General features: G+C 50.3%; 1 protein-coding gene across 6 annotated transcripts in view; it reads left to right on the top strand.

Moving 5' to 3' along the window:
- Window positions 1–25,612, top strand: part of FRMPD3 (FERM and PDZ domain containing 3) — a 94,064-nt gene that overhangs the window by 25,472 nt on the left and 42,980 nt on the right. For 4 of the 6 annotated variants that reach the window (XM_053274253.1, XM_053274247.1, XM_053274250.1 and 1 more), the window contains exon 2: window positions 20,358–20,442. The exons of 1 other annotated variant lie outside the window; for it this stretch is intronic. Coding sequence is in view for 1 of the 5 variants with exons in the window: in XM_053274246.1 (XP_053130221.1) it covers window positions 20,358–20,442 (85 nt within the window). In the remaining 4 variants the exon portion in view is untranslated. Of the gene's footprint in view, window positions 1–20,357; window positions 20,471–25,612 lie in introns of all 6 variants that reach the window. One more of the 6 variants, XM_053274249.1, reaches the window with a different exon arrangement.

The following is a 25,612-nucleotide window of genomic DNA, read 5'->3' on the forward strand; positions in this document are numbered from 1 at the left end:
ACCCAAGGTTGAGAATCCCGGAACTAGATTACTTGCCCATACAGCATAGGGAACGCAAGGCATCCAGATCAATATCAAGAAATATCCCGAACACAAAAGATACAGACTGTCTCCTACTTCATTCTTAGGCTATGGTTCTAATACAGAGGCGTAACTAACATGGGCCTCAGAGTACCACTGATCCGGTTTTCTATAACGTAAGAAACAATAACAATTAGCAAGGTCGGGGAGGCTCTCTCAACAAAGCCTTAGTTCATAACATCCTTGGCCAATGTTATCTCTTCCTCTCAGCTGCAGAAGTGGGCCTGTGTCTAAGTATGAAGCACAGAAAAGCTTTACCTATAAGAAAGACGATGAGGACTGGGGTGTTTATAACAGTGCTGCCCTCCTTGCTCACCTCTAGATCAGTAGCGGCTCATCCTAAGGAGCCAGTGGGGTGCTGAAGGAAGTGCAGCTGCCTCTGCTTCCTGGCAGCAGCTCAGGTAGCACCTCTCACCTGCCCCAGCTGAGAGCTGCACTGCTTGCAGGCTGGCCATTCATCAGGTAGAGCTGCGTGGTTAACTGCCCAGCTCTTCCTGACAAATGGCTAGCCTGTAAGCAGTGCGGGGGAGAGAGAGGATCAACCCAAGATGCCTCCTTTGCCCCCCACCCTGGCTTGTTAGGATGAGCCCCGACTGCTCTAGATCTGAACAGGGGAGGGGAGAGAAGAGAGCAGCCACCTTGTTCTGGCCTCTCGTTGATCTTGAAACGTTTCTCCTCCAAAGTAGGTCACTTGCAGAGCTTTTATTTGTGTTTCGAGAGAGACTGACTCAGGTTTGCACATGAAGGAATGGGCCAGCTGTTGACCATCACGGTCTGAGCATGGACCATGGCGAAAGCTCAGAGGCCCAAGGGAGACTTCAGAGTTGCAGCTTACCGCTGCTCCCCCCGATGGCTGTACCTTGCGTCTCTCTCCTCCGCCTTTTCCTGTTGCAGGACTTGCCGCCGCCGCCAGATTCTCCAAAGCCCTGACTCGGAAGCCGGAGGCTGCCTCTGCCAGGTGCGGCTCCTGGCCATTCTCTGGTAGGAGAGGCAGATCTGGCTCCCTGAGCAGGTCACGTGGCTTGCTTCAGCACAGAGACTGCACAGCCCCGGCGACGCTCTTGAGGCACAGATGGAGGCTCCTTTGCACAGCCTGGTCCTTGGCAGTGTCTTCCATCAGCCGGGGCTGACATCCCCAGTCCCACAGCTGCTGTTAAGTGTTAGCTCTGCCTTGGGGACCGTGGTGCAGGCCTTGAGCAGATTCCTGGGCTGGTGGGTGGGTGGCCGGGGGCCACTCCGTTGCCCCACCCTGTCCACACACCCACTTCCAGAAATGCAGCAGGGCTCCCCTCAAGCTGGCCCTATTTCCCTTATTCTGAAGCCTCTTTTATCTCCCCCCCCTCCATACACCCATTTACACCCTGCAGTGGCACAGGGCGCCTTGCTGGCCAATTTATTATATGCATAGCATCTGGCCCAGCCAGGCCTCCTTCTGCCAGTTGCCGGGCACACGCGGGCACAGGCTGCACTGCTCCGTGGATGCCTCCTCTTCTCTAGGCTCTTGTTTCTCTCTTCGGCGTGATCTGTCTCCCTGCTCTTAAACTATTTGTTCGGACGAGGCTCTCAGCCTTGTCCAGTAACACAGCTGTGCGCTGTGTCTGTCCATATCCTTTGCTCTTCCACACCACAATGAATGGGCTAGAACACAGAGCATCGATTCCCAAGGCTGAGTCCTGGGGGGTCGGTGTGTGTGTGTGTGTGTGTGTGTGTGTGTGTGGAGTGCCAGCAATAGCTCCTTCCTGCTTGTGCCTTATATCTGTCCTCCTTTGTGCCTTGACCGGGAGGCATCTCTGCTTTCTACACACAAGCAGACCGTAGACCTCGTGCATGCTTTAAGTTTAGAGGCTGGCTCCAGGACAAGTGGAGAACCATGAGATTTGGTAGGGTGAGTGTGGCCTGGCTTTCCTTTGACATAGCCCTCCCCTTCCTTTCTGTTCACGGCAGTCTGTGCAGCACCTGGCCTCTCCCTTGCAGGACTCACTGGCACTCAAACCCAATGAGACCCCTGAGGAGGAGATGGGTCCTCTTACAGCCCCCCCCATCAGATAGGCAACCTGGGGACTCTGCTAACTGAGCACAGAGGCACCTTTTAAAAGTGATGATTCTCTTGATTTTAGCAGGGGGAGAGCAATTGGCCCTCTCCATCCCCAACACAGCATCCCTCCAGTGGCTGCTGCTGATGTCTATCTTATGTTTCTTTTTCAGATCGTGAGCCCTTTGGGGACAGGGAGCAATTTTTATTTATTTATACTGATGTAAACCTCTTTGGGAACGTGGGTCGAAAAGCAGTATATAAATATTCATTGTTGACTCTGTACCCCAAATATGGCCAGATGACTGCCTAGGGGGCCCCAGTAGGAGAGTGCCCAGTGCCCCTCCCTCACCACTCCCCTCCTGGAACTCAGGGGCTGGATGGTGCTCAGGCCCCAGGGAGAGCCTTTTCAGCAGCCTACGCCCTTAATGATTTATGGGATAGTTTTTTATCCCACTTTTTGACCAGAGTCCTCAAAGCAGCTCACAACATTCAAGAGGATACGTGACAAACCATACCCTTAAAGCAAACCAAGCCAGCCCAGTGGGATTCCACAGGGCAGCTGGTGTGAGAGGGCCTGGGTCTAGGGAAGGGGGCAGTCCAGCTTCAGGAGCAGGTCTGTGCTAAGAAATAAAAAAATATATAAACTTCTCAGTGGGGGAAGAAGGAATGATGTCAGGGAACTACCCGATAGGTGGCTCTGCTATTATCCTGCCCCCCCCGGCTTTCTTCAGTGGTGGAACTCAAGGCTGCGTATCTGAGGGGGGTTCCAGGTGGTCTCCCAGCCAGGCACTGACCAGCCCCAGAGAGCTTCAGCATGGGGGAGATTGCCTTGTGTGTCCTCAGACACGCCCTGGACAATGGCATCGGCCATGCATCCCTTGTGATCACCGTGGAGGGCAGGAGTGCATCTTCTCAGCAGCAGGAACATGTTCCATGTGCCAGGGGAAAGTGGGCATTTGCAGGGTCTCCTGCAGGAGTGGAGTGGTGGCTGATCAGAACCTGCTTAAGCTCCTGCATTTCAATAAGAATTTGTCCTTTTCCCCCAGTCCTCACAAAAGGAGTGGGTGGGCTTTTCTCAGAATGCAAGAGCTGGCCATCAGGTAGTGCTGTGAAAACTCTTCAGGGTCCCTGCTCAGGATGTGTGCAGAGGTAAGATTCCGCTAGGAAAATGTGCAGACACTTGCTGCGTGTGTGAACAGGGAGTAAGATTGTGCTTGGAACGTGTCCCAAAGTTTTGCATGGCCTGCAGCTTATTGCCATCTGGAAGAGCCCAGGGAAATGTATCGCCCTCCCCCATACCCACATCACACCCCCACCCTACTCTGCTACGGGGTACATAATTTCCAGCTCCTTTCTTCTCCCTTCTCTTGAGCATCCCAAGAGCCCGTTATCACAGCTCATTAACTATGACTGTCCCCTTCAGAGAACTGGAAATTAATGAGATCAAAGGAAAGGGCACAGAAGTAGAAGGAGGAAGGGAAGTTCTATTCGTGAATGTAGGGCTGGCCCACTGGGAGATGCCCACCTCTCAAGAGTGGGTTTGCCTGGTGCAAAAGCATCACAGGCTTCCCTGATACCTCCCCTTCCAGGATGCCTTGGGTCAGGGAGCGCCTACACCCAGAACCCCCCCCCCGCTGCCGCCATTCTTCATGCTCTAACTCAGTACGTCCTTGCATAGCTTCCTCCCGGTCCCGAGGGCTTCCTCTTCTGAGGACTGGTGTCTTTTCTTCAGGTTGCTTTTTAAAAGAAAAGGCGGATGTCAAACAGGCACAGACAGCCGGGTCTCCTTGTAGACACCAGTCATTCCTGGGGTGTGCAAATAAAGGAACGGGCATGTGCTGGTGGGATTCCCACAACTGTAGCTGCAACTGTGCCAGGTCAGGAAACCTTCTGGTCTCTCTCTCCACACACACACACACACACACACACACACACACACACACACACACAGCAGTTTGCAGGGGTGGGGTTGCAGAAGTGAAAGACATTCATATAGCTGGTAGCTGGTGTGTGTATGAAGCACAGTCCTCCACACAACAAACTTGTGGATTTTACTGCATCACCTCAAATTAATCTCCAGCAGCAGTGCTAATATAAAGGTGACCTCATTTTTCTTTACTTCTGCCCTTTCCCTTCCCTGATTTGCATGTGTGTGTATGTGCGTGTGTCTCTGGGGGCCTTTTCATCATTATTGCCATATAATGAATTATATGGACACACAAGCCAGAAGTCCTTCCCACTACCGTACCTGTAGATTCTGCTCGGTCTTCTGCCTGCCTCAGCTCAGCTCTGTGGCACCGTCAGGGTGTCGAGGGTGATGGAGAATCCCCTACGCAAGGGGAGGAGTGGCAGTTGAGGGCACAGACCTGAGGGCGTTGCTCTAATAACTGAACCCAGATCATCCAAGTCCAAAAGTTCTGGAGGGCCACTGTGCGAAACAGGATGCTGGACTAGATGGGCCTCCTTGGGCCTGATCCAGCAGGGCTGTTCTTGTGTTCTAAAAGCCTTCCGACTGCCCCATGGGATGGAGCATGAAGGCTTTTGTTGTCCCAGGTTCTGAAGGGGAGGGAAGGTGGTAGTGAGCCTGCAGGTTTTGCTGCCGTTCTTTTAGGAACATAGGAAGCTGCCATATACTGAGTCAGACTATTGGTCTATCTAGCTCTGTATTGTCTACACAGACTGGCAGTGGCTTCTCCAAGTTTGCAGACAGGGATCTCTCTTAGCCCTATCTTGGAGAAGCCAGGGAGGGGACTTGGAACCTTCTGCTATTCCCAGAGTGGCTCCATCCTCTCAGGGGAATATCTTTCAGTGCTCACACTTCTAGTCTCCCATTCATATGCAACCAGGGTGGACCCTGCTTAGCTTAAGGGGACAAGTCATGCTTGCTACCACAAGACCAGCTCTCCTCTTTCTTTGTTGAGCACTAACAGACTTTATGCTGGTGGCAGCATTGGGTGGAGAGTGAATAAGCAGGCCCATCTTGACACCACGTTGCATTGCTGGCTTCTAGCTCTCTGTGTAAGCTTTCACATACCATTGCATAGCTATTTCCTTCTGTTTCTTCCAGTTAGTCTTTGTCTGAAAATGTCCTGTAGTTCCAAAGATGTGTTCTGTAGGACCCTTTCACTGAGACATGAAAATAAATGAGTGTGGAAATCTGCTTTGTTATTTTGAAACCCAGTTGCCTCCCTGTCTGTGTGTCTGGTTTTTGCAAAGATCAGCCTCCATTCTATGAGATTTAGCATAATGCAAGGGTTCTCAAACTTGGCCTTTGGCCAGTGTGGCTGGGGATGATGGGAGTTGTAGTCTAACAACAGCCAGGGGTGATGGCACAGGTGCCTGGCAGGACGTGTGTGTATGAGTGGAGGGAGGGGTGTTGAATGGCTTTGACCTTCAGAGGAGTTAGGCAGGGCTGCATTTTGGCTGTTTCATAGCTCCTACCAGAGCCAGAGGAGGTGGGGTGAATCCTTGACTTTAAGGGATGGTAAGCCACCATCCCCTTTATTTTAATTTGGGACAAACTACTCTTTCCACATGAGATTCCTGGGTGTGGGTGGGTGGATTAAGCCCTAGAGCAGTCCTAGGACTTCAAAGGCGTGTGACTAAGGCAGACCCAAAATGAATAGTAGCATCCTTCAGCAACAAGGATTTATTATTAGATTAAAAGAAAAATGTATGCAATAAGAACAATTGTCTTTTCATAAAGCAGATTCTAAGCAAGAGTGAGTTTTCATTAACCTGGCAACTCGAATTCAATCAATACAATAAAAGAAAACAACTTCCTTCACACGTCTAACTGAACTGGGCCCTGCCCTATTACTCAGGCAAGGATCTTGGCTTCTGTGGCAGAGCTATACTCATCCCACCTCTGTGACACCATGTGTGGCAGAATTACATATCCCACCAGCCCTGTGATATCTAATCAACTGCTGCCAGTTCTTTGCTATGGCTGTGTCTTCTAAAACAGCCCTTTGCAATAATACAAAACAACTCAGTAGAGTGGAAATGCTTACAGGTGTGGGGTGGAGACAAACAAACAACCCCTTCTGATCCTTAAATGCAAAAAGGAATTTTACTTTGAAAAAATTTGTTCAGTAGTTGTGAGTTATAAGTATAAGGTTGTGCGTTATAAGTATTCTATGAGTAAGCCCCTTGCTGCTAACTAAGCAAACAGGCACCTTGTTCAAGTGGTGATTCTGTTTATTGAGCAGGGGGAAAGCACCCCTCCAGTGACTGTTGCTGGGGTCTGTCTTATGTTCTTTTTTAGATTGTGAGCACTTTGGGGACAGAAGGCCATTTCATTTGTTTTGTTTGTTTATATCTATGTAAACCATAGATATAAACAAACTTTGGGGACAGAAGGCCATTTCATTTGTTTTGTTTGTTTATATCTATGTAAACCATAGATATAAACAAACTTCTGTTGAAAAGCGGTATATAAGTATTTGTCGTATTCCAATGTATAAGTTAGGACCAAGTCAGTTATACATGTCAGGGAAGTTATTTTTCTTTACTGATTCCTTGGAATCTGTGTTGCCAAACCTTATGTGGTTTCTCCACATTAAAACAAAGTGGATGGTAACAGCCTGTGAATCCCTTACAGAAAAGGTTTCAACCCCAGTGAACCTCCCCTCCCCTCCTCTTCTGGCTGTGGTAGGAGCCATGACACCTTGTTTTTGATAGGCCCCGTTTTACTTCCACACTGATAGGCATCTGATTGCCTCCGTTTGATTATAGTGATTGTGATGATTATATTAGCAGGGAGCTTCTGTAGGGGATTTATGCATAACAGCCCATGCTGCTGGTAGATCTGATGTTGCAAAAAATTGTTTTGTTTTGTTTATTTAACACAGGAAGCTGCCATAAGCTGAGTCAGACCATTGGTTTATCTAGCTCAGTACTGTCTTCACAGACTGGCAGCGGCTTCTGCGAGGTTGCAGGCAGGAATCTCTCTCAGCCCTATCTTGGAGATGCTGCCAGAGAGGGAACTTGAAACCTTCTGCTCTTCCCAGAGCGGCTCCATCCCCTGAGGAGAATATCTTCCAGTGCTCACACTTCTAGTCTCCCATTCATATGCAACCAGGGTGGACCCTGCTTAGCTAAGGGGACAAGTCATGCTTGCTACCACAAGACCAGCTCAGCTCTACTCTCCTCTAACATATTTGTATACCGCCCAAAATGCTGGGCGGTTTACAACAAAACAATAAAAACAACAAATAAAAAGGTTAAAACATAACAACTTAAAATTTAAAAGGTTAAAACTATTAAAAATCAAACAATTAAAACAGTATCTAATTAAACACCTGGGTGAACAAATGTGTCTTAGCTGCCTTTTAAAAAGTTGTAAGAGATGGGGAGGCTCTTATTTCAGCAGGGAGGGCATTCCAAAGCCTTGAGGCAGCAGCGGAGGAGGCTGATCCCTGAGTAGTCACCAGACAAGCAACTGCAGATGAACCTCTCCTGATGATCTCAATGGGCAGTGTGGTTCATAGCAAAGAAGGTGTTCTCTTACATACCCAGGGCCCAAGCTCTTTAGGGCTTTATAGGTTATAACCAAAACCTTGTATTTTGCCTGGGAACGTATCAGTCAATTGGAATATCAAAATTAAGATCTGCAGCAATTTAGCAGCTGCAGCACATTAGTCTTTAATCTCCCTAGCTCTAGATTTTGTCATTCTGAAAGCTGCAGCAGCTGAAATCATGGAGAGTTCAGGGCCTCCGAGAGCAGTCGCAGCCTTTTGGGCTCGGAAGAGGAAGAAATCTGCAGGTGGCTGGGGAGAGGGTTCGCGGCCTCCTCCCAGCCCACCACCTCCTTCTTGAGTGCCAGTGGCTCTGTTCTGGGCTCTGGCGGGGAGGGACCGAGCCAGACCCCCCAGGCTGCTTTCTCCAGAGTGGAGAAAGCAGCTTCAGGAGGTGGAGGCTGGAAAGAAAGTGTAAGTGCCTCCTCCCAGCCCACACTTAACAGCACTCGCTTACTCCTCCTCCGCTTGGAGGAGTAAGAAGCAGCAGCACCCCTGCAGGTGGTGAGGCAGGGGAGAGAGTGCGTAAGCAGGACCCGCTAGCCATGCACCACCTCCAAGCAGCAGCCGCTGGGCTCAGAGCCTTGGGCCTCCGCATCCAAAGCAGGCTTCAGCCTGTGTTCAGGGCCTGGGTAGGCTTGGCTCGCACGGGACCTTGCTCTTCCCAGAGCACCCCCATCCCCTGAGGGAGATATCTTCCAGTGCTCACACATCAAGTCTCCCATTCATAGGCAACCAGGGTGGACCCTGCTTAGCTAAGGGGACAAGTCATGCTGGCTGCCGCAAGATCAGTTCTCCTCCAGGTCATCCAGGTCGTACTGATCTCTTTTATCTTAATTACTTCCGAGCTGATCAGAATGCTCCAATATCTTACAATGTGGCTAGGTTTTTTGTTTGATAGCCAGTAAAATTGGCCAGTAAAATGATGAACTGTCTGATTTGATTTAAGTTAGTCTTTTTGCTCCTATATAGCTTAATTTTAAAAAATACACACACAACTCTTGAGCTTCTGTATTTCCTTTTCTGTACTGGTCAGTGACTAGAATAAAGCTATTGGTTGACCAGGCTGGGGAGAGCTGACAGCACCAGCATCCTCATGTCAGCTCTGCTGGGATGTCTCCTTTTACTTCCTTGTGGTGCATCCATCAGTGGGCAGGTGGCAGGAGCTGGGGGTGATGGCACAGGTGCCTATCTGACGTAGCCTCCTTTTCTGGAGACTGCTGAACACAGGTAGGACGCACGTGTGTAAGGGAGGGGCGCATGGATGGCTTTGATAGTCAAGGTCCGGTTCTTCCCCCATAAAGGAAACTAGAGTAAGGAGAGGGACCCTACGGTGCAAAGGGTGCCAAAGGACCAGCTGCAGATACTGTGAAGGGTTTGGGGAAAACGTTTCTCCCTGGGGTGAGTCTGTTTAGAAACTAGCAGAGAGGATGAAGGCAATTTTGTTTCAAAGACTAAGCCGAGGATGTTTATCGTGTTAAAGCATAATGTGTGTAATGCGTTCTGGCACATCGTAAAATGCATTAGCCACCCTCGGTTGAGTAGCAGGGAGCCCATCAGGGATGCTTCAGTGGGTGCCAAAGGGATGCCAGTGGCAGCGGCAGCTTTTTGGAAAGGGCAAGAGGCTGGTGCCTCCTGTTCAGGTGGGGTGCAGTGGAGGTGGCATGTGGTGCACAGCTTCTCTAGTTCATGAGGGGCCTCACTCCAGTGGGCTTGTGGGTGCCATCATTTCTCTTGGGGTGGAAATCTTAAGAAGACTTTGATTTTCTTGGAAACCAGCCTAAGAGGGCCCACCAAGAGATATGTTGGAAGCAAGAAATGAGAGCAGGCTGTTGGCTGGAAAGGGGCAGTGAGACACGCCTAGCCAGTGCAAGGGGGTCTTGCAGAAGTCCCCCCTTGGGAAGGCAGTGGTGGTGCTCAATTGCGCCATGGGGTGCCGAGAGCAGGCGCTTGGCTCCGTCCTGGCCCTCTGGTGGCATCAGCAGAGGCGTTTGTGCATTGGACTCCTGGAGACTGGTGCTGCAGCTCTTGCATCTCTCCAAATGTTTCCCAGCTCCTGAGAGCCGTCAGCAGACAAACAAGGGCTGGAAGGCAGTAGGAAGTCAGCACTGGGCCATGCCTGGTGCACTTGAGGATGCTGCGTCCGCTTGGTGGGCGCCTCCTTCAGTGCCCACGTGGCAGAAGCCGAGTCTCAAGGATGAGTGGAGGTCCTTGCTGGAGGCTGCTGTTGAGGAGGGGTGTCTTGCATGGAAGGGGGTGCCCAAGGAGGGGAGGGGCACAAGCATAAGTACAGAGGAAGATGCCTTATACTGAGTCAGGCCTTTGGCCCATCTAGCTCGGGTTTGTCTACTCTGACTGGCAGAGTCTCAGCCAGAGAAGGGTCTCTCCCAGCCCTGCCTGGAGCTGCTGCCGGGGGCTGACCCTGGGACCATCTGTGTGCAAAGCAGAGACTCTGCCACTGAGCTCAATGGCCCCATCCCCATAGACAACCCACTCTGGCTTTGGGTGATGTTGGCGTCCGGCAGGGTGTGTGTGTGTGTGACAAGGTCCAGGATGCAGATTCTGAACTGGAGGAGCCAGGCTGGGGGCAAAAAGGCCACCCATTTTATTCCGCCATGAAACAAAGTAGGGATGTGCATGGGACCGGTTTGGAGGCCTCGAACCGGTTCGGATGGCGGGCTGTTCTGCCAGTTCAAAGGTGGGAGGGTGCCTCTTTTAAGGATGGGGTAGGGTGCACTTACCCCTCCCTCTGCTTCCCCCCTCCCCCACCGGTGCTCCTTTTTAAAAAATTCCATCGGGCTGGCAGCCATCAGGGCGGCGGGTGCGTCCGATACTTCTGGTTACTTCCAGTACAGGGGCAACGGGGCCGCAGGGCAGTACGCTGCCGCCCCAATGGACTTTTTAAAAAATGGAGGACTGGCTGGGGAAAAGTGGAGGGAGGGGTAAATGCACCCTCCCCCACCCTTAAAGATGCACCCCCACCTTTGAACCACCCCCACCCGGTTCTGCGCACATCCCTAAAACAAAGTATTTCAGTGGCCGGGAGAGATGATGCCAAGTGGCCACTGGCCACCGAGGCTGGAGCCAAGAGGAGAAGTGAAATGTGTCATTGGTGCTCAAACCCCTGCCCCAGGGCCCCTCCCCCAGCTCAGAGGTAGAGCCCCAGCTTTGCATGCAGAAGGCCCCGAGTTGCAAGACCTCTGCCAGCACCTTCAGGTGGGGTTGGGAAAGACCCACATCGGTAGCCCGGAGAGTGGCTGCCTTTCAGTGTAGACAGGACTGAGCTGGATGGACCAAGGGGCTGGCTCAGTAGAGGGCAGCTTCACGGCTTGGCCAGTCCTAGGAATAGGGTGGGACCCCTTTGGCTGCCTCTCCAGTCCTTTGCCCTTTGGGTCTCTTCCGCCTGTAGGATACCCACTGACTGGGAAGGAGCCAGCTGATGTGGCCCGTGCTAGGAGCAAGCAGACAAGATGCAAACGGCCAAATGACCAAATGGTTGCCAGCAAGGTGCATGGGCAGGCTCTTCAGCCGTGGCCCAGTGGCGGAGCGCAGGCTTCGCTGGCCAAAAGCCCCAGGTTCAAGCCCCGGCATCTTCCCTGCCAAGGCTCTGGAGTGGCAGGGCTGGGGGCTGCTCTTGGCTTGGGGGCTTTTGGGAGAGCTTCTGCTGGTGGTCAGAGAAGGGAAGCCTGGGCCCATCGGACTTCTGCAGGGCACTTCACACCTCCCCCAATATTTTTCTGACCTTGTGCTTGCTGGTGGAGAAGGAGCTCCTCCAGCGCTCTATCCCACCAACTGTTTTGCCCATTAAGAAAGTTCATTTTTCACGTTTAACGTCAGTTGTCTAGACAGTCTATCCATCCACAGCCTGGCTGGGGAAGCTGGCCTCCGCTGCCAGCTGTTGTTGCATTGCCACCCCTTCCCCCCCTGCAATTAGACTCCGAGTGATGGGGGGAGCCTGTCCTGTGCGCAAGAAGCAGTCCAAGCAGGAATCAGGGCAGGAGACCCTGGAAACGGAGCCGGGCCTCTGCTCCCCATTCAGAAAGGCAGGGCTATGGCTGTGGCTGCGGCAGTCTCTGGCTCGTCTAGGAACATAGCAAGCTGCCATATACTGAATCAGACCACTGGTCTATCCACTCAGTATTGTTTTCACAGACTGGCAGCGGCTTCTCCAAGGTTGCAGGCAGGAATCTCTCTCACTCTCAGCCCTGTCTTGGAGATGCTGCCAGGGAGAGAACTTGGAACCTAGATGCTCTTCCCAGAGCAGCTCCATCCCCTGAAGAGAATCTCTTACAGTGCTAACACTTCTAGTCTCCCATTCATATGCAACCAGGGTGGACCCTGCTTAGCTATGGGGACAAGTCATGCTTGCTCCCACAAGACCAGCTCTCCTCCCTTGCAAAGTCTGCTGGCTTCAGGCAGGCTCTGCTCTGTGGTCACCCTTGGCTTGACCTGCGATCTCCACAGTTCTCTGCAACAGTTCTCTGCATAGCTAAGGGGACAAGTCATGCTTGCTACCACAAGACCAGCTTTCCTCTCTTCTGGCTTGCAGAACTGTCAGCCAGGTGCTTGGGATGCATCCTGCTCTTTCTGGCCAGTTTGGGGGCGGTGGGTGGGACGCTGCTGCTGCTGGTCCCAGTGGTCCCTTTTGCCTGCCTCCCCATCAAGTGGTGCCCGGGGCACGTGCCCTGCCTGCCCTACCCTAGATACGCCCCTGCACCGTGCTCCTGTTTTGGTGGGAAACCCACCCCCAGCTGCTCGGTGTGGCTGTGCCACTCCCCCCCCCCTCACTCTTTCTTGATCCTTGCTTCAGTCAACATCGTTGGATCTGCACAGACGTTGTCATGGTGGATTGTCTCCATGATTGTAACTATGCTTCAAGTTGGCTCACGAACATCTGACACCGACAATCAAGGCACATTCAACCAGGACTATTGCTCCTTCTGCAGCCTTTGAAAGAGCGATACTCTTGGAGACGATCTGTCGGGCTGCCACCTGGGCATATCCGCATTTCTTTATTCAGTGCTTGGGCACAAAGGGATACGGCTTTCGGCAGAGCTGTTCTCCAATCTATTTTCAACTAGGCCCACCTCGAGGTAGGGCAGCTTGTCATGTGCCCATTTGTGTAAAAGACATAGACCACGCTGAAGAACAATGGGTCGCTTACCGGTAACTTTGGTTCTTCTAGTGGTCATCTGTCCTTGTACATACCTTCCCGTCCTCCCCTCTGGGGTTTCCTGAAGGTGAACTCTGTGACTGTGGGGATGAGGAATGTCACAGCTGCATATAGAGGCTGTGGGCAGTGTACCTGCCAAAACAGGGAGCTGTAGCTTGGAAGATTCTGATGTGGTCTCTGTGCATGCGCAAAGCCCATTTGTGCAAAAGGACAGATGACCACTAGAAGAACCAAAATTACAGGTAAGCAGCCTGTTGTTCTCCCAGCTGAATATTCCCAAGCGAAGCCCTGAATAGTGCAGGACCTGACTCTTTGACAGGCTGGGAATAAAGACAATGGCAAGGAGGGGGGAGGGGGCCCTTCTAGACTTCTGGGGAGTGTGAATCAGTCCACAAGACAAAGGAGGCAGGCTCCGTGCGGCCCTCTCCTCTCCCTGATCAGCTACCCAGTGAGAAATGAACTCTTTAGAGATTGTCCACAATCCATCATCCCCGAATGCTGATTTATGCAAATATGGTCCATTTGCATATGCAGATGACTCCGCTTTGCATTTTCAGCTGCCTTTACTATCTGAAACCCAAAAGATTGATCTGTGTGAAAACTTCTTGAGCAAATATGGTGCATATCAGATTAAATAATGAATGATTCCAATCGGGGATGATTTGCATGGGCTGATCAAGCTAATTACTCCAGCGTCGGCAGGAACTCAGCAAATGACAGGATTTGTATGCGGTTGGAATGCAAGGCTCTGTTGCTATGAAACTTGACACACACATTATACCAAGGAGCACTGCCGCTCTCTTCCGCAGAAGAGCACTCTGCGTGTTTTAGAGAACCTTGAATGGAGGAGGGGGGGCAGCATTGAGTGGCATGTGGAAGCCACTCTGGGATACGCTTTGCCACACCGGCCAGCCTAGGCGTGAAGCTGGGCCATTGAGCTCCCTTTGCTCAGACAGCTGACGCGCTGGCAAGATCCCAGACTTTGTTTCTTAGGGTTTGCCAAGAGAAGCAAGGCCCCCTTCCATCAATAATTCAGTTCTCATTTAACGGCCTTTACCCCTTTTGCTTTGTTGCATTTAAAAACGGATATGTTTCTAAAGGAATGAAGTTTGTAGAGTAAATTTCAAGTCGATGTAAAAATGAAGAGAACCTCCCTGGGCTCTCTGAACAGGAGGGACTGAGAGGTCTGGCCTGCGATCGCCTCCGTTTTATGTACTGTGCAGTGGTGGAATCTGCTCCAGGGGCGCTGAATGGAAGAGGCCACTCTCTGGGGCCAGGCTATGTCAGCTGTTGCCCAGGCAGGTTGATGGCAGAGGGGGCAGGCAACGCAGCGGGTCCTTTCTTCAGCCTGCCCAGCCAGCCACTCTTTTCAGCCCCGTCCAGCTCGCTAGCCCCTTGAGAGCAGCCTGGGAGAAGGGCTGGGTGGCTGAGAGCTGGTCAGGAAGAGAGCTGGCCTGGTGGTGGCAAGCATGACTTGTCCCCTTAGCTAAGCAGGGTCTGCCCTGGTGGCATCTGAATGGGAGACTTGATGTGTGAGCCCTGCAAGAGATTCCCCTCAGGGGATGGAGCCGCTCTGGGAAGAGCATCTAGGCTTCAAGTTCCTTCCCTGGCAGCATCTCCAAGATAGGGCTGGGAGAGATTCCTGCCTGCAACCTTGGAGAAGCCGCTGCCAGTCTATGTAGACAGTACTAAGCAAGATGGACCTATGGTCTGACTCAGTATATGGCAGCTTCCTATGAGAGCAGCAACCATTTGGAGCCTTTGATGGAAAGAACTTCCAGAATACAAGAGGAGCAAATTTGAGGTCACTTCCAGAAAGTGCCTGCTCTGGCCTCTGGATCCTAAAGTTCTGCTTTATGGCCTTTTAAAAGCATTATAAAATATTTCTTAGAATTTCTCCTCCTTTTAAGGTCTGTGCAGAACACAGTTGTAAAAGTTGACAGGATATGAAAAACCATGCCGATAAATTACCTGTCTCAAATTCCATCAGGCTCTTCATAAAACACGTTCCTTGCCCAGCATCCTCCTCAAGGCGGCAGCAGAAGGGCAGACCTTTGAGATGGTCTCCGAGGGGTCTGCTTGGGCCTCAGCACAGGCTGGACTCTCCTTTCATAGTTCTTCAGCATTCAGCTGCCAAATTTAGTTAAGCAACGCATGATTTGTGTTGGATGTCGCTGGAGATGAGGATTCGTTTTTGACTTTGTAGCTTTGTGGCCAAGACCAAGAGGACAGTGCTGGATTGTGCTTGTTCCTTTCCTTTGCCACTTCTGCAGAACGTTTCCCATTTCCAAATGCTTCTGAAGCTAGTCCAGAACTGTGTATGTGTACATACACACACACACACACACACACACACACCCCTAACGGCAACAAGGCCAATTTTACAATCTCTTCAATCAGCGGAAACGGTGGCCTTTGCCTCAGAGTCCAACCAGGCACCGTTAATGGCTGGATTGGAACGAAAGATCTCATTTTGTTTTTATCACCCCCAATGAAGCCGAGCAGCGTGAAGGTCCCATCCCTTGGCTGTGTGTTGTCCTGGCTGGTTACCATCATCTCCGGGAGGTGGTGTTATGGCTAAGCTTGATAGGTTTTAAGGACACCTTGTCTCCCCTCCTCCTCAGTGGAACTGACAGGATGAAAATTTGACATTTGCTGCAGCCCACAATCTTGGACCTTTCTGCAACTCTCGGACATAAAAGAGAGAGAAGCTGGGTATAACCACAGAACCCCTTCCCAGCCATGCTTGTTTCTGGAAACATCCATTCTGGCCCCCAAAGAATCCTGGGAACGGTAGTTTGGTAAGAGTTTGGTAAGTTCTAGGGCAGAGGATCTGACATGCAGCCCATCCTCCTGCTCATTGACATGTTTAAAATGTCCTTCCAGGCTGCTCAGTGGAACTTGCTTTAGCAGCACTGAGGTGCTGCAGAACACCTCCTGCCAGGATGCCAGAGGCCAGGATTTGGAGTAGCTGGTCCCATAGTCTGAACCGTGGCTGTGCAACAACAACAACAAATATTTATATACTGCTTTCCAACAAAAGTTTCCAAAGTGGTTTATATAGAGGAATAATAAATAAACAAGACGTGGCAGTTCAGGCAGTTCAGCCAGACCTCCTTTGCTTAGGAAGCGTTAAGCAACAACGAGAAGGACTCAGAGCTGGTTCTTTGAGCAGACAGGGTAGGATTCCCATTTGCCTGTTTATGGGACTACCTGAGGCAGGTGGAAGAGAGAAGAAGAACTGGCTAGTCCTGTGGGATCCAGAAGACTGGATGTGACCCTTCAGGATCTCTTGCTAGGATCTCTCCCACAGTGCTGTAGCTATTAAAAGACGAGGCAGATGTGGCTGTGAATGCTCATGCTGCTTAGAAAAACTCTTCTGCCCGAGGGAAGAGCTGATGTCCCCATAATTGAGTGCAAATGATCTAGATCTCTCCTCCCTTCCCCTTCACTACTCTCTGATCTGAACTTGCTCTGCAGCAATGGATCTCTCAGGAACACGTCTGCCTGTGAAGAACTTCCCTCAACATTTCCCAGTTGACTTCCCCCTTATCGCTTTGCAAGGGCAGGGCCTTTCAAATATGGGCAGCAGTGGGAGCCAGGAGTTTGGGTGTGGCACCCATGAGAGAGGGAGGAGAGGTGGTCTTGTGGTAGCAAGTGTGACTTGTCCCCTTAGCAAAGCAGGGTCCACCCTGGTTGCATTTGAATGGGCGATGAGAAGTGTGAGCACTGGGAGACATTCCCCTCAGGGAATGAAGCCACTCTGGGAAGAGCAGAAGGTTTCAAGTTCCCTCCTTGGCATCTCCAAGATAGGGCTGAGAGAGATTCCTGCCTGCACCCTTGGAGAAGCCACTGCCCGTCTGTGAAGACAGTACTGGGCTAGATAGACCAATGGTCTGACTCAGTATATGGCAGCTTCCTATGTTCCTTCACAAAGCCTTTCTGGAACCACAAAGACTGAACTTGCCTTTGCCTTCTGCTGCTTTGTCAGTTCACACCAGGCAATGAGAAATAAGTGCTGAAAATACATTTAAACTTTTTTAGTTCTTTTCCAAGGACCCTGTTATCGTTAGAGGGGAGCTAAGTAAGCCCAAGAGCTAGAGTCCTAGGGCTGGTGCTCTGTTACATAGGAAGCTGCCATATACTGAGTCAGACCATTGGTCTATCTAGCTCAGTATTGTCTTCACAGACTGGCAGCGGCTTCTCCAAGGTTGCAGGCAGGAATCTCTCTCAGCCCTATCTTAGAGAAACCAGGGAGGGAACTTGAAACCTTCTGCTCTTCCCAGAGCAGCTCCATCCCCTGAGGGGAATGTCTCCCAGTGCTCACACTTCTCGTCTCCCATTCAAATGCAACCAGGGTGGACCCTGCTTAGCTAAGGGGACAAGTCATGCTTGCTACCACGAGACCAGCTCTCCTCTCAGGTTCCTGTGGTTCATTTCAGCACCCTGGCTAGCTCCCAGGGGCTGCTTGCTGTTTCAGACAGCCAGAGAATTGGCCCGATGCAATGCCTTGTGCACAGCTGTGTTGGAAGGGAGATATCAAAGGATTCCATATGAAGAGCGTATTTGCCCCTGTGGCTCTGGTGAGATTGAAACGACTCTTGTACTGTCGCTATTACCATTACATTCGGCATAAGCTCATCTCTTCAGATATTAGCTCATATCCAGGCTGTACTGATTCCTTTTAGCTAGATTTCCTCTTGGCAGATCAGAATGACTCTAGATCCTATAATGTGGCTAAATTCTGCCTTATAGCTAGCAAAATTCGTTTAGCGCTCATTAAGAACTACATATTCTATGAGATTTAACACCGCTCTGTATTAATTACATAATTTTGCTGTCTTGCTACCTTTGTACTCAACGTCATTCTGTTATTAGTGTTGACTAACTTTTATATATAGTTTTATGTTCATAGCTTTAACTTTGAGCTTCTTCTAATTATACTAAGTAATTTTATAGAGACTTTTTATTATTTTTTAGGAGTAGATTGTATGAACCATTTTTGTCTATTTTGCTGTTGTGCTGGTCAAACACGGAAATAAAGCCTGTGACTATGACCTCCAGAGACTTTGCTTTGAACCACATAAGCACATGTGACCCAGCTGGCTTTTGAGTCAGACTATTGGGCCCTGTAGATCAGCACACCCTGGCAGTGGCCCTGAGGTTTCAGGTGGAGAAGGATCTTTCCAACCTTACCTGGAGATGCTGCTGGGGCAGAACTTGAGATCTTCTACATGGAAAGCAGATTCTCTGCCCCTGAGCCACAGACCTATCCCAGCCAAGTACAAACCAAACCAGGATTCCCTTCCCATGTTTCCGTGAAGAATTTTATTCTCTAGCCCTAGCAAATCAGGTGCATTCTGTTGAAGTTACCTTCCCATGCAGAGTTTTAATTGATCTGTTGAATTTCAAGAGGTGAATGGGAGGGACCCAGTTTCTGTGCGGATCTTAGGTTGGAGCTAATTTAGCGTAATTTTTTTTGCTCAAGGTGTCATGCCCTCCTTGGCTGCAGGAAGGGAGAGACTAGGTCACAATGGAAATGTATTTAGTTTAGCAAGGCGATACACTTCAATGCAGACAAGGAGATGCTGCTTTCAGTGGCTTGCCTTGCTGTGCTTGGGGTTCAAGGGAAGAACAATCAAAAGTCTGGCCTGAGATACACCCATGGCTTCCTCCACCTTCTCTTCAGGCTCCTGATTCAGTGTGGTAATAAGAGGCTGCTCCCAGCAGTGGCTCCTGGTGGCTAGCTTGAGAGCAGTAGATCGCACATGCCCTCATCCTTCCTTTTGGAAAGGGGGATTGTTGGCAAGGACGGGGTGCCCCAGACATTTCCGCTCCCAGAGTGCTCTGCAGTCCAGGGCATGGCTAGGCCATCTTCCTTCCCAAGGGGCCCTCTCTCTTTGCCTCGGCTTTGTTTAGGCTTCCCATTTGTACCGCAATTGTCTACCCCCTCCTCCATCCACTGGTCAAGGCATCTACTACAACTATTACTACTTCTACTACTTATATACCCACTTTTCAACAAAAGCTCTCAAAGTGATTTGCAAAGAAAAATAATAATGAAAGATGGCTCCCTGCCTCCAAAGGGCTCACAGCCTAAAAAGAAACATAAGGTAAGTACCAGCAACAACCACTGGAGGGATGTTGTGCTAGAGTTGGATAGGGCCAGTTGGTCCCCGCCCCCTGCTAAATATAAGAGAATCACCACTTTTAAAAGGTGCCTCTTTTGCTTAGCTGGCAGAGGTCAGTCATAAGAACATAAGAATAGCCCTGCTGGATCAGGCCCAAGGAAGCCCATCTAGTCCAGCATCCTGTTTCGCACAGTGGCCCACCAGATGCCGCTGGAAGCCTACAGGCAGGAGTTGAGGGCAGGCCCTCTCTCCTGCTGTTACTCCCCTGCAACTGGTACTCAGAGGCATCCTGCCTTTGAGACTGGAGGTGGCCTTTAGTAACCACATCTGTCACCACATCTTGTGGCAGAGAATTCCACAAGTTGATTAAGCGTTGTGTGAAAAAGTACTTCCATTTGTTGGTCCTAGATTTCCTGGCAATCAGTTTCATGGGATGACCCCTGGTTCTAGTGTGATGTGAGAGGGAGAAGAGTTTCTCTCTATCCACTTTCTCCACACCATGCATGGTTTTATAGACCTCTATCATGTCTCCCCGCAGTCGTCTTTTTTTCTAAACTTAAAAGTCACTGGCTTCTCTGCGGAGGCCTTGCATGCGGGTTGCCATGGACTCTGCCCACCCCTCCCAAACAGAAATGGAAGAGATGGTGGCCAGGATCCCGACCAGCTGGTCTTCACAGAGTGCCTCTCTCTGAAGGGATCTGTCTAGGCTGCCCTGCCTACACCCACCTAACTTGGGATGCGCAGTGGCTCGTCCACTGAGATTCATCTGAAATCTGGTGAGAAATAAAGCCTTTTGATTAATTTTTACCCCTTCCTTCTCCTTGTGTTTTCTTGGATCTTGAGAGTCTTGACAGCCAGGATCATTGAAAAGAACCCACAGTTCTTGTTAAAGTGAGGGTTCTGGGATCCCCATCTATTCCTAAAATTGCAGAGGAATTTGGGGCATCTCGAATCTCGTAGAGTGAATTTCCTCTTCTGAGCCAACTCCTCCCTGAGACCCATCCCACCTGGGAGAAGCGGTCTACTTGGGAGTCACACTGGAGTAGGAGCAGCCACCAATGGGGGTCCAGAGCTGCTCCCTTGAGCTGCCTTGGGAGACACCTTTCCAAGGGAGGAGGCCTGGCCAAGGAGGCCGTGGCGCTGATCAGGCCCTGCTCTGCCGCAGCTCTGCCATGAGGATGCCTTGCGACCCGACCGCAGCAAGCTGACCAGCTCCCCTGGCAGGCGGCTGCTTGACGCTGGCGAGAGCATGCGTTCCCCAGCTTGCTTGCTTGTTTGCTTCCTTGGTCGCTCCCTGTCGTGGTGCTGGGGCTGAGCCAGGCAGCCTTCTTTAAGATTCTGATCACAGCCGGTGTTGAATTCCAAAGGCTTGAGTACTCCGTCTCTCTCTCCCGCCCTCTCTCTCTTTCTCTCCACAGACGCGGCCATTGCCCGTGCTGGGCAAAAGGAGAGGAGGGGCCGGGGCCGGAGGGCGTCTCTCCCACCAGCCGCTGGGCGCAGACAGTGAGTATGTTGCTCCCCCAAATGGCCAGTGAGTAGCCAGGGCCCCCTCTGGCCCCTGTCACTTTATTTGGGGTGGGGTCTCGCTCTCGGGCAGCCTTGCATCTCTGGGAGGAAGATGGCATGGCTCAATCCCTGCTCCTGTGTCCCCATGCTTCTTCTGTGGCTGGTGTGATGTCGCTGCCCAAGCAGCAGAGAGGTAGCCACTCCAGTGAAGGGCTGCTTGTCCCTGGTGATTGCAATCAGATTTATTAGGAGGAGATGGAATCTGGGAAGAGGCAAATGGATTTGTTGGCCACTTAACCCTGAAGCAAAAGCATTTGATAGAGAAATCACCATTGAGGAGAAGTGGAAAGAAACGGCTTTTTGCCAAAAAGGAGGGTTGCAGGAGGTGGTGTTGGGTGGGGAGTGAGAACTGTTCCATTGGTTAGGAACATGGGAAGCTGCCATATACTGAGTCAGACCATTGGACTATCTAACTCAGTCTTGTCTTCACAGACTGGCAGTAGTTTCTCCAAGGTTGCAGGCAGGAGTCTCTCTCAGCCCTATCTTGGAGAAACCAGAGAGGGAACTTGGAACCTTCTGCTCTTCCCAGACCGGCTCCATCCTCTGAGGGGAATAACTTACAGTGCTCACATGTAGTCTCCCATCCATATGCAACCAGGGCAGACCCTGCTTAGCTAAGGGGACAGCTACCTCTCTGGTTGTTGTTTCTCGGATCTTGCATGTGCCCAAACCGCCACTCACCCACCCCCAAAAACCAGCCAGCCAACCTTCCTGCCTCTTGCGTGTTCCTGGAGTTTCCCCACCTCTGTTGTGTCACAGAGAACAGATCCAGTCTCCCTGTGACGGCTCCTCTCTCTGATGAATGGGGGAGCAAGGAAATGATGTAAGCAAGTGTAAAGTGATGCATATTGGGGCAACCCCCCCCCCGAAAACACCCCAACTTCACATGTACACTGATGGGGTCTGAGATGTCAGGGACTAACTAGATCTTGAGGTCATGGTGGCCAGCTCGTGGCAGCTGTGAAAAATGAAAATTCCATGCTAGGGATCATTAGGAAGGGTATTGAAAATAAAAATGCGAATATTATAATGCCCTTAGACAAATCTATGGTGCGGCCACATCTGGAGTACTGCGTACATTTCTGGTCACTGTATTTTAAGGAGGAAATGGTGCAGAAGAGGGCAACCAAGATTTTCAGGGGCCTATAGCACCTTCCTTATGAGGCAAGGCTACAACACCTGGGGCTTTTTAGTTTAGAAAAATGACAACTGTGGGGAGACATGATAGAGGCATATAAAATTATGCATGGAGTAGAGAGGGTGGACAGAGATATTTTTTTCTTCCTCTCTCACAGCACTAGAATCAGGGGTCACCTCATGAAACTGAAGGTCGGGAAATTGAGAACCGACAAAAGGAAGTACTTTTTCACACAGCACAAAATTAATCTATGGAATTCTCTGCCATGGGATGCGGTGATGGCCACTAGCTTGGATGGCTTTGAAAGGGGTTTAGACAAATTAATGGAGGGCAGGTCTATCAAGGGCTACTAGTCTGAGGGCTATGGGCCACCTCCAGCCTCAGAGGCAAGATGCCTGTCAATACCAGTTGCAGCGGAGCAACAGCAGGAGAGAGGGCATGCTCCACTCACCTCTTTCCTTTGGACTTCTCAGATGCATCTGGTGGGCCACTGTGTGAAACAGGATGCTGGACTAGATAGGCCTTGGGCCTGATCCAGCAGGGCTGCTGTTATGTTATGTGGTAGCCACTGTGGGCAGAAAAGGTGGAGGGAGGGGGGTCGGCTGGTGCAACCTCAAGGCACAGAGGCCAGGCCAGGCCTTGCAAGGAGAAAGGCTGGCTACGGATCTAGCAGCCCATCCACAGACCAGAAGTATCTGCACATCTACACCTGTCTGCATCTCTGGGGCAAAGGAGCTCTGCCTGTTGGTATATTTCACAAAGCCCTCTGCAAAGATAGATTAGTGCTTCACTTTTAGCAGCAATCATGAATCACACACACACCCCAGACCTAGTCAGGAGTTATTAAGGCACTTCCACCTGAGCATCTGGACAGTTCAAATCTGCTGCCTTGTGCAATCAGCAAGCCCTTAGATCTGAGTTAACAATTCAGACTTCCTTTCTTGCCCCCTCTGGGCTGCGCTTCTGCTCCTCCACGGCTTCTCAGGTGGCTCTTAACTGGGGATGGGAGGGGGGGCAGCCCTCATTTCTGTGGAAAGGAAAAGAGATTATTTGGGGTTGCAGCTGTGAAGATGTTCGTGGTGCTGCCCAAGCAGCCTTCACTCATTTCCTTGCCAGACTCCAAAAGTTGCAAATTCCCCACTCTTTTATTATTATTTCTTGTTTACACAGTCAGACAGGTGTTATTGGCTGGTTTGTTTTATCCAGACATCGAGTCCTTCCCAAGGACCTGGGATGCCAGAATTTTATTGTCAATGTTGTTGCTGTTGTTATAGATATCGTCGCAGAATATAGGCTGTTCCCAGTAAAGCTGCTTTTTGTAATTGGCTGATGGTGATTTCTGTGGCCCCTGTGGTGTTGAGGTGCTCTTCAACGTCTTTTGGAACTGCACCCAGGGTGCCAATTACCACTGGGATTGTTTTGGTCTTTTTCTGCCACAGCCTTTCAATTTCAATTTGTAGATCTTTGTATTTGGTGATTTTTTTCTATTTCTTTTTCTTCTATTCTGCTATCCCCTGGTATTGCTATGTCGATTATTTTGACTTGTTTTTCTTTCTTCTCAACTACAGTTATATCTGGTGTATTTTGTGTCAGATGTTTGTCTGTTTGTAGTCGGAAGTCCCATAATATTTTTACATCTTCATTTTCTTCAACTTTTTCAATTTTATGGTCCCACCCATTTTTGGCTACAGGTAGCTTGTATTTTTTGCAGATGTTCCAGTGTATCACCCCTGCTACCTTGTCATGCCTTTGTTTGTAGTCAGTCTGTGCGATCTTTTTACAACAGCTAATTAGGTGGTCCACGGTCTCATCTGCTTCTTTACAAAGGCGGCACTTGCTGTTTGTTGTCAATTTTTCAACTTTGGCTCCTATTGCATTTGTTCTTAGTGCCTGTTCTTGTGCAGCCAGTATTAAACCCTCTGTTTCTTTCTTCAAGTTGCCATTCTTAAGCCATTGCCAGGTCTTGGTGATGTCTGATTTTCCAGTTATATTGTGCAAATATTGACCATGCAGTGGCTTATTTTTCCATTTTTCTGCTTGGTTCTTGTTCTTTCTTGTAGGCCTGCTTTCTTTCATTGGTGTTGAATAGTTTCTCATTCTTGACCATTTTAAGTGCTTCTTCTTCTTCTTCTTCTTCTTCTTATTATTATTATTATTATTATTACATTTATATCCCGCTCTTCCTCCAAGGAGCCCAGAGGAAGCCCAGAGGAACTACATACTTGAGTTTCTCTTTCACAACAACTCTGTGAAGTAGGTTAGGCTGAGAGAGAAGTGACTGGCCCAGAGTCACCCAGCTAGTATCATGGCTGAATGGGGATTTGAACTCGGGTCTCCCTGGTCCTAGTCCAGCGCTCTAACCACTACACCATGCTGGCTCTCTTCCTTCTATGCCAGCGCTCCTAGGGTGCAGAGGGCATTTCCATGGGGTGCAGGAGGAAAGCAGAATGGCCTATCCACAGAGTTGTGAATTGGGACCTGCCGGCTGCCTCTCCCCCTGGCTTGCTCCTGTCATTCTTTGGTGCTTCTTCGCTTCGATATTCTACTGTCACGTTTAATGCACAATAACAGAGCCATTGCATCTTCCCTGACACTTGCTGCCTCCACGCAATCCTGTTTCCCACCTAGGAAGCATTTGATTTGCATTGGGCACTAATTAAATACACTAATTAAGCAAGCCAGGCACAATAAATTAACCCATGTCATTTGCATAGTTTACGTCTGGAGCATTTCCAGACAGCAGCTTTTACTTTGGGTACACTGTGAGGCTTTACTGTGAGTTTGAATTTGCCCCAGAGAACCGATGCAAAAAGTAGAATTTTTTTTTTTACCCCAGATATAAATCGGGCTATTCTAATTTTAAAAGCGAAAAAAAATTTAAAAGCGAAAAGATGTGCAATGAAAGACCCAAAAGGTGTGTGAAGTGCTCTGTCTCCAATAGCTTGCAGGGACTTTGGGGTCAATCTGGCTGATATGTGAACACATTTCCTCCATTCTGGAGGAGAAGCGAGCTAAAAGCCCCGTCTGGAAATGCCCCTAGCATTTCATCTCGATTCAAGAAGAGGGACAGGAAGGTCATAGCTGCTGGATCCTGTGTGTCTGCAGGATGGTTCACCCCAACTCAGGATCCAGCTGCTTTTCCAGCCTCCAGCCTCTCTCTGATGAATGGGGGAGCAAGGAAGAGATCTTTTCTCCAGATGGGTCATGTCAGTGTGGAAACAGAACAGACCTTTTGCACTTGGAGGTGGCAGGAAAGCAGAGGCTGTGAGAGAATGCAAAGTGCCTTAAAATGACACTGGTCCATCGCATGGCAGAGACCCTCCTGTGGAACAGAGACCTGCAAAGGGGCTCAGCACAGGGATGGAAGGAGCTGCCACATCCCAACCTGTCCATCTCACTGAGCACAGCCTGCCATCTGCAGCTGGCGGTGACCCCCCCAGAGACTTGGGCAGAATCTCTCCCGGGAGGCTGCTCTGATGTGCTTGAGATGAGACTGGGGAAATGGGAGCCTCCCAAGGCCGCCTGTGGTGGCTGCTCCAATATTGCTGCTGCTTGCGATCAGTTCAGAGCAAAGGGCAAAATCCCGGAGCCCCGTTGGATCCTTTCTGAACTTCTCTAGAGGTCCTTCCTGTGGCTGTTTCTACCCTCAGTGGCTGTGCATGCCCCTCTCCCCCAGTGCCGGAGCATGTGTACACACACACACCACACACTGCCCATCTTCAAACCAGCTGGGCCCCACTTTGGTGGGTGGCTCTTTAATTCTTCTTATCTTTGGGGAAGCTGCCGTGTGAATGCACCAGGTAAAGGGGGCTGGGAGTAACAGAGAAGGGAGCTGCAAGCTCCTTGCCACTGGCCAAGCTCCCCACAGCTGAGCTACTTCACCCTCCACACAGACATACCTCAGATATACCTCTGATATAGAGCTGGGGTGCTGCCTTGGTTTGGTGTCAGGCTGGGGCTTGCAAGTGT

The sequence above is a fragment of the Hemicordylus capensis genome, chromosome 11 (genome assembly GCF_027244095.1).
Source record: "Hemicordylus capensis ecotype Gifberg chromosome 11, rHemCap1.1.pri, whole genome shotgun sequence".
Lineage (NCBI taxonomy): Eukaryota > Metazoa > Chordata > Lepidosauria > Squamata > Cordylidae > Hemicordylus > Hemicordylus capensis.